A 14,397-nucleotide genomic window follows, 5' to 3' on the forward strand; every position below is an offset into this window, starting at 1 on the left:
CTTACCGGAAGCCACGCCTTTAAATCTTGCACGTTATAGCAGGTAAAGAACGATTTTCGTGGACTTAATTTTCGTGTAGGATTGCTAACCCACGAAATCCACGAAAATTAAGCCCCTCGAAAATTTCGCGCTATACGGTATTATGTACCAAGGTGTGATTGTAAAAAATGCTGATTAATTAATAAATGAATTTATTCTGCTATATATATACGAAAGAATCTTTATGGTCGGTTCCCTGTCTTTATATCTGTGCATGCATGTGACAAAATAACTTCATCACAATTTTTTTTATGCATATGGCATATGCATGATATTTACATAATCATATAACACCGTATTAAGACTACTGAATGTTTTGCGAGCATAAACATTTGCAAACTTTGTGATATAATTAATTTATAGTTGATCAATAATTATTTGCAACAATAAAATCCGCAAAACCTAAATACTAGTAAATATGCACTATCCTTGCCAGAACGCGAGATCGCAAAATTAACGGGTCAAATTATCTGCCGAATTGGCTAATTCGCAAAACTATATAGGTTTTTTACCCGCAAAATATTCTAGTAATATTGTATTATTATATATAGCTAATAATTATACGTATATACATCACTGTCATAATACCTGCATGCATACATGTACATGTATTTTATAGTGTCATACAAAATTACTTGCATGTTTTGATATTAATTTTACATGCAGACTGATATATATAATTATACATCAATCATAAATTAGAACACACTTACAAAATCATAAAAAAGAAGGACCATACATCGACGAATTATAACTACACATAGACCTAAAAACTAAAATTTTATAAGTATATGAATGTTCTCTATAAAACGGTAACACGTACAGTTAATTTCTCCTCTATTGATCTTCTTCGTCATCCTCCACTTTATCACTGGCTGTCCACAACTGAAGGTGTGCACATGATACATAATTATTGCGATCGAGGCTATAATTATGTATACTACATCTTAAGTTAGTTAACACTCAACAAAATGGATACTTATGCAGTGTGGTGTGTGTGTGTGTGTGTGTGTGTGGGTGTGTGTGTGCGCGCGTGTGTGTGTGTACTCCATACAACGATGTACAAACTCTATTATAAGGAAACGAATGATAGAGGGCACACAATGCTTCACTTACAGTGAGGTTGTCCCTAAGGAGCTGCATGATGAGAGTGCTGTCTTTGTAAGAGTCCTCCTGCAGCTGATCAAGCTCAGCAATAGCATCATCAAATGCCTGTAAAAAAAATTGTATCACATTGTCAAGCTAGGTGCATGGTGTAATTCATAATTATAATCCCTTCCGTGTTATTTATTATCATGCCTCGAGGCCTAATTTGGTAATGGTCGTATACAATTACTGCAACACATAGTTACTGATTCACTCCGTAGGTGATATCCAGAATAATTATTAGATATATTTTACTTTCCCGGGGAAGTATGGAATATGGCTCATACAGGCAGGTAGCACACCCACCCTCAGGCTTGTGCCCCGTATAATCTTACAGCACGAAAATTCTCATGCTATATATATCCACCAGTGACCAAGTTAGACTATTACACACAAATACATATACAGTTTGTATGGGGACCCACTGTATTGCTCTATGTCTATCGTACATACGTATGTGCATGTACATGTAGACACAGTCGATTGTACTTGCCGTTTTAGCGAGCTCACAGGCTTTGTCTGGTAAGCTTGCAATCTCGTAGTAGAACACGGAGAAGTTGAGAGCCAGACCAAGTCGGATGGGGTGGGTGGGTGACATGCTACTGGTTGCAGTTTCCTGGGCTGATTTATATGCCTCACTAGCCATATCCACAGCTGTGTGACAAGAATGGTACAAGTAGTAAGACTGTATAACAGGAAAATTTGAAAATTTGGCAATTTCGAAGATCGCCAAATAAAGTTTTCCGATGGACACAACGTCATTGCTGTAGTGGCCACGCCTGAGACGCCAATTTAAAAACCGCCAAGTCGGTTCAAATGGCTCATTCACCAAGTTATACGACACTTATGAGAAATAGTTATATTACGTATAATAAATGTACCGCTTTAAAAGAGATCACTTTCCCAGTAGAATATAATCAGGGGTACGTATTACTCTGATTTTTCATAGAGCCTGCATGTGCACCCAAAGTGGCCAGTCCCGGTCATTATGGAATTGAGAAAACCAAACAATACAATACACTGTGCGTGGAGACTGGGTTCATGCAAGTTAAAGGCAAGAGAGGTAATTTTAAAGTATGGTACTAGACTAGGATTTAACATTTTTATTAGATCCAGATCGCGAACATTCTTAGAGCTTACAGGGTACGACAGAGACTTACTGGAAACATTTAACTCATCACCCAGACTAGCAGCAGAGCAACTTACAGTCCTTTCTGTTCTCCGTGGAAACTTCGGCAATATAACGATAGTAGTCACCCTTCATCTTTTGGTAGAACACCTTGGACTCGTCTGATTCATCGTCAGAGCCGGGAATAAGGACTTTATCAAGGAGTTCCTATGGTGGGACAAAGTAACAACAGCAAAATTCCAATATACAGACTGTACATGCATAATTATAGAGAACATGAGTGTTAGAAAAAATTTTTATTGACTGTATGGTCAAATGTCATTTGTGCATGGTCATACTGACTGGACACATGGTGGAATGCATGGTCATTCTAATTAAACGTCCGGTCAATGACTGATGGCAGTGAGTAATTTCTAACACCGAATACCGTACACAGTAGAACCTCCATTATCCGAACACCTTGGTTCCAGAGGCAGGCCGGATAAGTGAATATACCAAATAGATAAACCACGCCTTGATCCACCCACTTTATTAATAAACAGCAGTGCCACATGGTTGTCTGCGCATGCGCAGAAGATAAACAGACCTGTCTCCATAGTAACAGCTGCAATGCGCATGCGCATTTCAGGGACACGCCCATTTTCTAAATTATAGAAACTTCCAAGCCGGATAATCGAGGTTCTACTGTAGCGGGTAATTTTCGTGGGCAAGCTGACCTCCACAAAATGTAAACGTAGGCGTGGCTTACCGGAACGTATGAATGCAGTGCAGGAAACGAGATTTTTACTCACAAAACCACCGTTTTCCAGATAAAAAAATTTGTTTTACCCCATGAAAATTACCCGCTATACGGTATGCACACTAAAGAATAGCGATGCACATGTATGTGATGTCATAACTAAGTATTATTTAATTAGTAGTGGCCAACATGTACAGTACTGTACTTGTAATAATGCTTAACTTGGTTTTAACATACAGTGTTAATTAACTTACAAGTACTTCATTGCAGATATCGGTAAGCTCTTTCTCAATCTCTTTCTTGTACTCTTCAATCAGGACACCTTTTGCTTCATTAGAATTCTTATCGTCAATGCTGGAGACCACCCTCCAAGCACTACGACGAGCACCGACTACATTCTTGTAGGCCACAGACAACAAGTTTCTCTCTTCTGTCGATAATTTTCTTTTGGTCTTAACTAGATCCTTCATTGCCTGGAATTAGAGAACATGGAAATATTGATTTCACACGTAGTAACCATAAGCTGTGGCAAAACTACGAAACATATGCCTACCTCTAAGCAGGTTGCCCTCTATAATACAGCAAGGTTAATTAATCAAAAGTGTCTACAGCATGTTACCAGCAGCATGTACATGTAATCAGAGGAGGCTTTGATAGTATCTAGCCATTGTTGATTTGTACAGAGGTGACGTGACCTCAATACGGGGTTTTCGCTGTACCCGGTTACGAGTGAATTGGTTAGACACGGACACCAGGTGCCGTAATGGCCTTAGATTACACACAAAGCCTTAGGAGGTGACACCACACATTCCTCATACATGTACAATACCTTATATGGGCACTGACTACAGTATAGTAGTGTATTACTTCACTGTTTAAATATTATCATGCACACACACACACACACACACACACACACACACGCACACACACACGGTAAGACTGGTTTCAACTTCTTTATGTCGAAAACCCTGGTTCCATTTCTATATTAAAAGCAAGGGTTCGGCCGGGTGGGTTCAAAATGCACAATCAATCAAAATAGCTACGTATTTCACGTGACAGCCATTTCGTATCAATATACACACACGCACATAATAGCTGCATACTGCATACACACCAGACAGGCAGTAACTATAGTCATTAGGACACACATCACAAGTCTACAGTTGAAGACAGTATCTAGAGTCTCACACCTGTGCCATGTCTTCATATCTTTCAGCCTGTTCGGCAACCTTCGCTCTTTCTACTGTCTTTTCCATTGTGTGTTTCTTAGCTGCTAGCACCAAGCTGTTCCCAGTCTGTAGTCGATCTAGTCTGTGTCTTGATAATTAATTTTTACGCTGCAAGTCAATAATGGGTGTGACTGTCCTCCACCCACTGGCATCCAGACACGCCCACTATATAACGGTCTCTATGACCCGCCGCTGGCATGATCGAGGCAGGCACACCATGCATGTTACATATTGCACTCTCACAAATAATATTTAATAATATGAATTGGACCGTACAAATACAAGTATATGTAATCACAAGTGGCTACAATAGTTATTATAGCTTTAGTATAGAATAATACGAATAATAATATGAAAGCTAGAAAATTCAATTGAGTTATACTTAAATTAATTTAAACTAGTAATCCGTTGCATATACGGTCATCACTGATCTTCCCCAGCATCATCGTCACCGGCATCTGCTGTCCACAACTGCAGATAAGAAAACATACCCTTGATTCAAACAAGTAATATTATAACAATGTTTCTGACTCCCCCCAAAACTTACTAACTTACTACATAATGTACATTGTATAAAGCCTCTCCACAAATGGAAAATGTCACGTATGTTGCCAACTCAATGCCCATTAATCAGAGATTTGTATTATACAGAGTACAAACTGCTACACAACACACCACAACATATACAGAGGTTTATGGCTATCGTACAATTATGTATTATTATAATTATATCAAAGTTACAGACTTGCACATGCATACAATTGAGACACCAGATACACTTAGACATAGGCTATTAATCTTTTAGAGCTACTATATGCAAAGTGATGAGAAAGTGAGTTCCAAAGGGGGTGTCAGTACACTCTACAAACCATAACTATGCTTCACTTACAGTGAGGTTGTCCCTAAGGAGCTGCATGATGAGAGTGCTGTCTTTGTAAGAGTCCTCCTTCAGAGTATCCAGATCGGCAATGGCTTCATCAAATGCCTGAAATAGTTAGAACGACATACACAGAGAGCCTACATAAATTGTACCGAGAAGATATTTTGAGGCTACATGTATGTACAGCTGTAGACTTCAGAAAGCACCCACTAATCTTCTGTACATGCACTGAATTCTCAAATCTTCAACAAGTATACTGTACATGACCATGTGTGTGTTAGTATACCTTTTTAGCAAGCTCACACGCTTTGGTTCTGTTATCAGCAATCTCGTAGTGGAACACGGAGAAGTTGAGAGCCAGACCTAGTCGAATGGGGTGGGTGGGTGACATCTTCTCCTCGGCAAACTTAGAAGATTTTTCATAGGCCTTTTTAGCGTTTTCCACGACTGTATTAACAAAACAAGAGCTGTACGTAATTTTAATGACTGGCAGATTGAAACAAGACATTATTACAAATGTGATGTGTTTTAGAATACATTTATACACAACAAAACCAATATCACATTGGATAGCCACACTTGGAAACACACACTGACAAACTATTCAGAGCTCATGTGTACTGAAGATTAGATCAGTACCGAGACAATCGAATAAACTTACCATCTTTTTTTCCTTCTCCGTCTGTAACTTCGGCAATATAACGATAGTAGTCGCCCTTCATCTTGAGGTAGAACACCTTGGACTCTGCATCGTCTGTGTCTTCTTTAACGAGGTGATCGTCAAGGAGAGCCTATAATTTTATTAGACAACATGTGGAGAGAGTAATAATTAAACGAGTCAAAAATGCCTATAAATTATATAAGTATATTAGTAAGTACTTGTACTGTGTAACAGTGGAACTCCTCTCTTAATGGCCACGCCTGAATAAAGATCACTACGCAGGTTGCAATTACGATAGGCACTCAAGTCCCAAATGAATAGTATGTGTACAAAACAATCAACAGAGGCCACCTACATGTATGTACACGTAGTAATAATTATAATGGTCGTTATATGGGAGGGGGGGGTTCACTATGTGCTGTATACGTACAACATGTGGTGTGTGCACATGTAGACATGCTAGCTTTACACTAATAGCCTCGCGTAAAACAATGACTATCTGGTAGTGGGTAATGGCAGGAAAGAGCCTATCTTGCAACGAGGAGATTAGATAGGACATACATTGATCAACTTACAATAACTTCATTACAAAGGTCATTAAGCTCCTTCTCAACGATGCCAATGTACTCTTTTGTAACATCAGTTGGGTTCTTTGAATCAATGCTGGACAACACTCTCCACGCATTTCGACGAGCACCGACTATGTTCTTGTAGGCCACTGAAAGTAGGTTCCTTTGGTTGGAATCTAACTTTACCCCAGAGTTTTTCACCACGTAGCTTTTCATTGCCTGAAGTGTGCAAATTGAAAAATTGTGAGAGCACGCTACAAAAAGGCTATAATTATATACACACGTAATGTACGCATGCAGCATGACAAGTGTGTCACCTTGGGTCAGCTCATAGTTTAGCATGCAGCTATAAGTATATAGGTATAAGACAAGCGTTAAGTGTACGTACATGTGTATTTGTCGTAAGGTGACCTGTTAATACATACTTTGAGAAAACAATAGTTTGTATAGGCACAGATTAGGTGGGTGGGATTACCACCTACCATATTCACGACGCCACTAAATAATTCCGTTTATGAGACGTTATAATATAAATAGTATGTACAAGAAAAGACTAACATGTCCCGAGCTCGAGTGTACTGCACACATTAGTTATGACCCACTGTATATTAAAACTAAAAGCACTTGGCACATTGTATTAATACACAAACCATGTCACCATTCGTTGAGTTGAGTTGACTTTAGTTACCTAACTACAGCATGCAGTACAGTGAACACAACTTTAGTAATCACATTCAGCCCTTGATACATGTCAGACATTGATACAACCCTACCTGTGCCATGTCTTCATATCTCTCAGACTGCTCAGCCAGCCGGGCTCTGTCTAGAAGGGCATCGGTATCATTAGACATCTTGGCTTGATATTTATGACAGCTAAAAATATCTCTTGTTCTGTTGTTGTACACACAACACACACACATTGATAATTTGACAGACTTTGGGCGAGGCTAAAAGGGGCGTTCCCAAATGACCTCACATAAGAGTGACGCAACAGTAATTATTAATTTTAATTAAGATATTTATACACTAGACTACCTTATAGCCAGCCACAACAACTTGTATATAATTAATACACTCAGTCAACTTTGATTACAAAACGTTATAAGAACTAGTTTGTCTATACACTCTAAAGAATCTCAACATAATAATTTATGCATGTGCAATAATAGTAGCAGGGACTTCTAGTCTTGTGCCTCTTCTCCTTCGTTTGAAGTATCTGATGTCCATAACTGCACAGAATGATATACAGTCATGTGTGTACATATATACTAACATGATTAAGCTGCAAAACAAAATGACAAATAGCGTGCGAGTTTCATTAGCCAAAAGTTAGTGAGGACTATATGCTCATTCATAAACCATTATAACATTTATTAAACCGTGAATTTGTTATCATACGTACACAGAATAAAAAGTAAAAGGTTGTTATAAAGTGACCTAGACACTTTCACTTACGGTGAGGTTGTCCCTAAGGAGCTGCATGATGAGAGTGCTGTCTTTGTAAGAGTCCTCCTTCAGATTGTCCAACTCAGCAATAGCATCATCAAATGCCTGGACGAAACAACAAACACATAGACATTAATCATAATCAAAACATCATCATCATCACACAGAATACACCCACCGTTTTGGCAAGCTCACAGGCTTTTTCACGTTTGTTCATGATTTCAAAGTGGAATACAGAGTGGTTAAGAGCCAGACCAAGTCGAATGGGGTGGGTGGATGGCATTTTGTCATTGGCTTCCTTTGTAGCATCTTCATATGCAGCTTCAGCTTTTGTTTTGGCTGTACAAATAATTATCATGTAGAGTGATTAACCTATTACAGTTCTCTGTATAAACCTCACCATCGTCCTTCGCAGACTCGACTGCAACTTCGGCAATATAACGATGGTAGTCACCCTTCATCTTGAGGTAGAACACCTTGGACTCTGCATCCTCTTTTGTTGCATCTTTTTTGATGAGGAAATCATCAAGCAGATGCTGTGAAAAAAGTTAATTACACCTGTGCTTGCAAATGCTTAATGATGCTTAAATATGGGTAGAGGTGTGCTTAAAAAAACTAAGTATTTCACACAGCGTAATGTATCATGCTTTCTCGTGGTAGATTTGAACAGTACGTACACCGACTGTACTTAAAAACAAAGCTGTACCTGTACACATAATTATAACGTTTAGAGCAGGTTTAACTTAAAATTCAACTTACAAGAACTTCGCTACAGACATCATTAAGATCTTTCTCGATTTCCTCCCGATAAGATTTGATACCTTCACGTTTTTGGTCATCAGATTGCCTGCTCTCAATGCTGGAGACCACCCTCCAAGCACTACGGTGGGCACCGACTACATTCTTGTAGGCCACAGACAACAAGTTTCTTGATTCAGATGTAAAATCTGCCTCCATTTCGACATATTGCTTCATTTCCTGTAGTGTAATGTTAGAGGTGCGTGTTACATTCTACAACTCCTACACTCTGCATCACACGTTTGTTAATCTGTTGGTGCACCTAACCGTAAAAATACAAATCATAATTATGTATAATTATGACTGTATGAGCATAAGACACAAGCCTCTTTGTCGCTTCACAGGTGGTCGCTAGGAGAGGTCCAATTTAATAAAGACATTCTTTGACCTTATAAGAAGGCAGTTATCTTATACATTCCGAGAAACTGAAAACAAATCGTACCATTGGTTACAAAGATCAACCTAGAAGCTATTACAATGTAGTTTAATTAGCAACAAAGCTATTTTAGTAGCTAAGGGTTATTTCATAACAATGTTTGATGCTGTGAATCTTCAAGTTTTAGCATACCAGTAATTATTATACGGTAGGTCGTACCTATACCGTACCGTGCTCATGCATGACATCCAAGGCAGGTAAATAATAAATACGTATGTACAATTAATTATACATGTAGCTATACATACCCTAGCCATGTCTTTGTATCGCTCAGCCTGCTCAGCAAGCTTAGCCTTCTCAAGGATAGTCTCAGCCGACATATTCAGTACGAGTAATAAAGAGAAAGAGAGAGAAAGAGAGAAACGTTCTGTTCTTTGAGCGCTATTAGTGCAGTACTGTGATGTTCACATGTACATGTAGGTGTGGCTGATACAACACACATAGTGGGCGTGGTTAAAACCTCCCTGTAAAACGTGATATTGACTGACGTCATAAACAAGTGTGTATACTGACACACCCTATGCATACAATGGGCACATTGAGAAACGTCATAACAGTCCAAGAATATTAATTAAGTTTAAGTTCACGTCACACAAAGTATATTATAATGTGTCATAATTATGTCTATACAAGCAATAAATGTACACCACCCTAGAGGATAATTATAACTAAGTCATGTGAAAATAGTGTTTCAGAAACGCTAATTCTGGGGCTCCTCTTCCTCCTCTCCTTGCTGATTCTCAGACGTCCAAAGCTGTATAAAAAAAGCAGCCATAAAAATAGAGCATTTCTATAGAGACTATACACATCCTCTACAGGAGCAGTGATTCGTTTCCCCAGTACACAAAGCATGGATACAGTCATTCTACAAAAAGCACTGTCATGACTATACAGTACAGCACACATGTGACAAATAAGAAGGCACTGATCACTTACAGTGAGATTGTCCCTAAGGAGCTGCATGATGAGAGTGCTGTCTTTGTAAGAGTCCTCTTTCAGATTGTCCAACTCCGCAATAGCATCATCAAATGCCTGTAAAAAACAACTAGTGTGATACTGCCATAAACCAATCTGCTCACCTTTTTAGCAAGCTCACAGGCTTTGTCTGGCTTGTTTGAAATCTCGTAGTAGAACACGGAGAAGTTGAGAGCCAGACCAAGTCGGATGGGGTGGGTGGGTGGCATTTTATTAGTGGCAGTGGTGTTGGCATCCAAATATGCCTGAGAAGCATTTTCCACAGCTGTGTGTGTGGCAGAGTAGTACATATGTAGTTACGAGCAAATACCGTATCACTAGAGTGTTTTGCGAGCATCAAACATATGCGAACTTTGCGAGGGTTGATCTAATAAAATCGCAAAACCTAGTAAATACACACGATCCTTGCCCGAACGCAATAGCTAGATCGTAAAACAGTCAAGTTTTCTGCTGATTTGGCTCATTCGCAAAGGTTTTTCGCCCGCAAAATATTCTAGTAATATATTATACGTATACATCACTGTCATAATACATGCATGCATGTACATGTATTTTATAGTGTCATACAAAATTACTTGCATGTTTCGATATTAATTTTACATGCAGACTGATATAATTCATAATTATAACACACTTACAAAATCATAAAAAAGAAGGACCATACATCGACGAATTATAACTACACATTAACCTAAAAACTAAAATTTTATAAGTATGTGAATGTTCTCTATAAAACGGTAACACGTACAGTTAATTTCTCCTCTATTGATCTTCTTCGTCATCCTCCACTTTATCACTGGCTGTCCACAACTGAAGGTATGCACATGATACATCATTATTGCGATTGAGGCTATAACTGCATCTTAAGTTAACACTCAACAAAATGGATACTTATGCAGTGTGGTGTGTGTGTGTGTGTGTGTGTGTGTGTGCGCGTGTGTGTGTGTGTACTCCATACAACGATGTACAAACTCTATTATAAGGAAACGAATGATAGAGGGCACACAATGCTTCACTTACAGTGAGGTTGTCCCTAAGGAGCTGCATGATGAGAGTGCTGTCTTTGTAAGAGTCCTCCTGCAGCTGATCAAGCTCAGCAATAGCATCATCAAATGCCTGTAAAAAAAATTGTATCACATTGTCAAGCTAGGTGCATGGTGTAATTCATAATTATAATCCCTTCCGTGTTATTTATTATCATGCCTCGAGGCCTAATTTGGTAATGGTCGTATACAATTACTGCAACACATAGTTACTGATTCACTCCGTAGGTGATATCCAGAATAATTATTAGATATATTTTACTTTCCCGGGGAAGTATGGAATATGGCTCATACAGGCAGGTAGCACACCCACCCTCAGGCTTGTGCCTGTATAATTATTTATTTCTTACAGTACGAAAATGCTCATGCTATATATATCCACCAGTGACCAAGTTAGACATATACAGTTTGTATGAGGACCCACTGTATTGCCCTCTATGTCTATCGTACATACGTATGTGCTTGTACATGTAGACACAGTTGATTGTACTTGCCGTTTTAGCGAGCTCACAGGCTTTGTCTGGTAAGCTTGCAATCTCGTAGTAGAACACGGAGAAGTTGAGAGCCAGACCAAGTCGGATGGGGTGGGTGGGTGACATGCTACTGGTTGCAGTTTCCTGGGCTAATTTATATGCGTCACTAGCCTTCTCCACAGCTGTGTGACAAGAATGGTACAAGTAGTAAGACTGTATAACAGGAAAATTTGAAAATTTGGCGATTTCGAAGATCGCCAAATAAAGTTTTCCGATGGACACAACGTCATTGCTGTAGTGGCCACGCCTGAGACGCCAATTTAAAAACCGCCAAGTCGGTTCAAATGGCTCATTCACCAAATTATACGACACTTATGAGAAATAGTTATATTACGTATAATAAATGTACCGCTTTAAAAGAGATCACTTTCCCGGAAGAATATAATCAGGGGTACGTATTACTCTGATTTTTCATAGAGCCTGCATGTGCACCCAAAGTGGCCAGTCCCGGTCATTGTGGAATTGAGAAAACCAAACAATACAATACACTGTGCGTGGAGACTGGGTTCATGCAAGTTAAAGGCAAGAGAGGTAATTTTAAAGTATGGTACTAAACTAGGATTTAACATTTTTATTAGATCCAGATCGCGAACATTCTTAGAGCTTACAGGGTACGACAGAGACTTACTGGAAACATTTAACTCATCACCCAGACTAGCAGCAGAGCAACTTACAGTCCTTTCTGTTCTCCGTGGAAACTTCGGCAATATAACGATAGTAGTCACCCTTCATCTTTTGGTAGAACACCTTGGACTCGTCTGATTCATCGTCAGAGCCGGGAATAAGGACTTTATCAAGGAGTTCCTATGGTGGGACAAAGTAACAACAGCAAAATTCCAATATACAGACTGTACATGCATAATTATAGAGAACATGAGTGTTAGAAAAAATTTTTATTGACTGTATGGTCAAATGTCATTTGTGCATGGTCATACTGACTGGACACATGGTGGAATGCATGGTCATTCTAATTAAACGTCCGGTCAATGACCGATGGCAGTGAGTAATTTCCAACACCGAATACCGTACACAGTAGAACCTCCATTATCCGAACACCTTGGTTCCAGAGGCAGGCCGGATAAGTGAATATACCAAATAGATAAACCACGCCTTGATCCACCCACTTTATTAATAAACAGCAGTGCCACATGGTTGTCTGCGCATGCGCAGAAGATAAACAGACCTGTCTCCATAGTAACAGCTGCAATGCGCATGCGCATTTCAGGGACACGCCCATTTTCTAAATTATAGAAACTTCCAAGCCGGATAATCGAGGTTCTACTGTAGCGGGTAATTTTCGTGGGCAAGCTGACCTCCACAAAATGTAAACGTAGGCGTGGCTTACCGGAACGTATGAATGCAGTGCAGGAAACGAGATTTTTACTCACAAAACCACCGTTTTCCAGATAAAAAAATTTGTTTTACCCCATGAAAATTACCCGCTATACGGTATGCACACTAAAGAATAGCGATGCACATGTATGTGATGTCATAACTAAGTATTATTTAATTAGTAGTGGCCAACATGTACAGTACTGTACTTGTAATAATGCTTAACTTGGTTTTAACATACAGTGTTAATTAACTTACAAGTACTTCATTGCAGATATCGGTAAGCTCTTTCTCAATCTCTTTCTTGTACTCTTCAATCAGGACACCTTTTGCTTCATTAGAATTCTTATCGTCAATGCTGGAGACCACCCTCCAAGCACTACGACGAGCACCGACTACATTCTTGTAGGCCACAGACAACAAGTTTCTCTCTTCTGTCGATAATTTTCTTTTGGTCTTAACTAGATCCTTCATTGCCTGGAATTAGAGAACATGGAAATATTGATTTCACACGTAGTAACCATAAGCTGTGGCAAAACTACGAAACATATGCCTACCTCTAAGCAGGTTGCCCTCTATAATACAGCAAGGTTAATTAATCAAAAGTGTCTACAGCATGTTACCAGCAGTATGTACATGTAATCAGAGGAGGCTTTGATAGTATCTAGCCATTGTTGATTTGTACAGAGGTGACGTGACCTCAATACGGGGTTTTCACTGTACCCGGTTACGAGTGAATTGGTTAGACACGGACACCAGGTGCCGTAATGGCCTTAGATTACACACAAAGCCTTAGGAGGTGACACCACACATTCCTCATACATGTACAATACCTTATATGGGCACTGACTACAGTATAGTAGTGTATTACTTCACTGTTTAAATATTATCATGCACACACGCACACACACACGCACACACACACACGCACACGCACACGCACACGCACACGCACACACACACACACACACACACACACACACACACACACACACACACACGGTAAGACTGGTTTCAACTTCTTTATGTCGAAAACCCTGGTTCCATTTCTATATTAAAAGCAAGGGTTCGGCCGGGTGGGTTCAAAATACACAATTAATTAAAATAGCTACGTATTTCACATGACAGCCATTTCGTATCAATATACACACACGCACATAATAGCTGCATACTGCATACACACCAGACAGGCAGTAACTATAGTGATTAGGACACACATCACAAGTCTACAGTTGAAGACAGTATCTAGAGTCTCACACCTGTGCCATGTCTTCATATCTTTCAGCCTGTTCGGCAACCTTCGCTCTTTCTACTGTCTTTTCCATTGTGTGTTTCTTAGCTGCTAGCACCAAGCTGTTCCCAGTCTGTAGTCTAGTCTGTGTCTTGATAATTAATTTTTACGCTGCAAGTCAATAATGGGTGTGACTGTCCTCCACCCA

General features: G+C 39.4%; 4 protein-coding genes across 6 annotated transcripts; all 4 read right to left on the reverse strand.

Annotated features, from left to right (window-relative positions):
- Nucleotides 1-679: 679 nt before the first annotated feature.
- LOC135336913 (14-3-3 protein zeta-like) lies at nucleotides 680-4,425 on the reverse strand. The gene is made up of 6 exons (XM_064532790.1): nucleotides 4,247-4,425; nucleotides 3,308-3,526; nucleotides 2,392-2,521; nucleotides 1,679-1,839; nucleotides 1,156-1,251; nucleotides 680-924 (listed from the first exon to the last, which is right to left on the reverse strand). Exons 1-6 carry the CDS (start codon nucleotides 4,310-4,312, stop codon nucleotides 877-879), a joined length of 720 nt encoding a protein of 239 aa, XP_064388860.1. The 5' UTR covers nucleotides 4,313-4,425; the 3' UTR covers nucleotides 680-876.
- A 106-nt stretch (nucleotides 4,426-4,531) lies between these two features.
- Nucleotides 4,532-14,388, reverse strand: LOC135336909 (14-3-3-like protein 1). Of its 3 annotated transcripts, none has more exons than XM_064532786.1 (6): nucleotides 14,218-14,385; nucleotides 6,402-6,614; nucleotides 5,827-5,956; nucleotides 5,452-5,612; nucleotides 5,175-5,270; nucleotides 4,532-4,756 (listed from the first exon to the last, which is right to left on the reverse strand). In XM_064532786.1, the coding sequence occupies exons 1-6, from the start codon at nucleotides 14,281-14,283 to the stop codon at nucleotides 4,709-4,711; spliced, it is 714 nt and encodes a 237-aa protein (XP_064388856.1). In that variant the 5' UTR covers nucleotides 14,284-14,385; the 3' UTR covers nucleotides 4,532-4,708. The 3 variants fall into 3 exon arrangements, with proteins under 3 accessions (XP_064388856.1, XP_064388854.1, XP_064388855.1); XM_064532784.1 differs by lacking the exon at nucleotides 14,218-14,385 and adding an exon at nucleotides 7,169-7,353; XM_064532785.1 differs by lacking the exons at nucleotides 4,532-4,756; nucleotides 5,175-5,270; nucleotides 5,452-5,612; nucleotides 5,827-5,956; nucleotides 6,402-6,614 and adding exons at nucleotides 10,622-10,860; nucleotides 11,071-11,166; nucleotides 11,588-11,748; nucleotides 12,301-12,430; nucleotides 13,217-13,435 and having other exon boundaries at nucleotides 14,218-14,388.
- LOC135336912 (14-3-3 protein zeta-like) lies at nucleotides 7,443-9,507 on the reverse strand. Its single transcript, XM_064532789.1, has 6 exons — nucleotides 9,324-9,507; nucleotides 8,601-8,819; nucleotides 8,242-8,377; nucleotides 8,020-8,180; nucleotides 7,851-7,946; nucleotides 7,443-7,624 (listed from the first exon to the last, which is right to left on the reverse strand). The coding sequence occupies exons 1-6, from the start codon at nucleotides 9,393-9,395 to the stop codon at nucleotides 7,577-7,579; spliced, it is 732 nt and encodes a 243-aa protein (XP_064388859.1). The 5' UTR covers nucleotides 9,396-9,507; the 3' UTR covers nucleotides 7,443-7,576.
- On the reverse strand, nucleotides 9,624-10,355 carry LOC135336916 (uncharacterized). The gene is made up of 3 exons (XM_064532794.1): nucleotides 10,155-10,355; nucleotides 10,012-10,107; nucleotides 9,624-9,829 (listed from the first exon to the last, which is right to left on the reverse strand). The coding sequence occupies exons 1-3, from the start codon at nucleotides 10,338-10,340 to the stop codon at nucleotides 9,776-9,778; spliced, it is 336 nt and encodes a 111-aa protein (XP_064388864.1). The 5' UTR covers nucleotides 10,341-10,355; the 3' UTR covers nucleotides 9,624-9,775.
- Nucleotides 14,389-14,397: the final 9 nt, after the last annotated feature.

Source organism: Halichondria panicea, chromosome 6, assembly GCF_963675165.1.
Source record: "Halichondria panicea chromosome 6, odHalPani1.1, whole genome shotgun sequence".
Taxonomy (NCBI): Eukaryota; Metazoa; Porifera; class Demospongiae; order Suberitida; family Halichondriidae; genus Halichondria; species Halichondria panicea.

Excerpts from the sequence above, each read along its gene's own strand:
- LOC135336913 (XM_064532790.1), bottom strand. The coding sequence starts at position 4,312 with ATGGAAAAGACAGTAGAAAGAGCGAAGGTTGCCGAACAGGCTGAAAGA. Across the intron at positions 3,527-4,246 it reads GATATGAAGACATGGCACAG|GCAATGAAGGATCTAGTTAA; the intron begins GTGTGAGACTCT and ends CTCTAATTCCAG. Across the intron at positions 925-1,155 it reads TCCTTAGGGACAACCTCACT|TTGTGGACAGCCAGTGATAA; the intron begins GTAAGTGAAGCA and ends GCACACCTTCAG.
- LOC135336909 (XM_064532784.1), bottom strand. The coding sequence starts at position 7,315 with ATGTGTGTGTGTTGTGTGTACAACAACAGAACAAGAGATATTTTTAGC. Across the intron at positions 5,613-5,826 it reads CGGAGAAGGAAAAAAAGATG|TCGTGGAAAACGCTAAAAAG; the intron begins GTAAGTTTATTC and ends TTGTTAATACAG. Across the intron at positions 5,271-5,451 it reads CGTGTGAGCTTGCTAAAAAG|GCATTTGATGAAGCCATTGC; the intron begins GTATACTAACAC and ends TAACTATTTCAG.
- LOC135336912 (XM_064532789.1), bottom strand. The coding sequence starts at position 9,395 with ATGTCGGCTGAGACTATCCTTGAGAAGGCTAAGCTTGCTGAGCAGGCT. Across the intron at positions 8,820-9,323 it reads GATACAAAGACATGGCTAGG|GAAATGAAGCAATATGTCGA; the intron begins GTATGTATAGCT and ends ATTACACTACAG. Across the intron at positions 8,181-8,241 it reads CGAGTCTGCGAAGGACGATG|CCAAAACAAAAGCTGAAGCT; the intron begins GTGAGGTTTATA and ends TTATTTGTACAG.
- LOC135336916 (XM_064532794.1), bottom strand. The coding sequence starts at position 10,340 with ATGTACTACTCTGCCACACACACAGCTGTGGAAAATGCTTCTCAGGCA. Across the intron at positions 10,108-10,154 it reads CCTGTGAGCTTGCTAAAAAG|GCATTTGATGATGCTATTGC; the intron begins GTGAGCAGATTG and ends TGTTTTTTACAG. Across the intron at positions 9,830-10,011 it reads TCCTTAGGGACAATCTCACT|CTTTGGACGTCTGAGAATCA; the intron begins GTAAGTGATCAG and ends TTTTTTATACAG.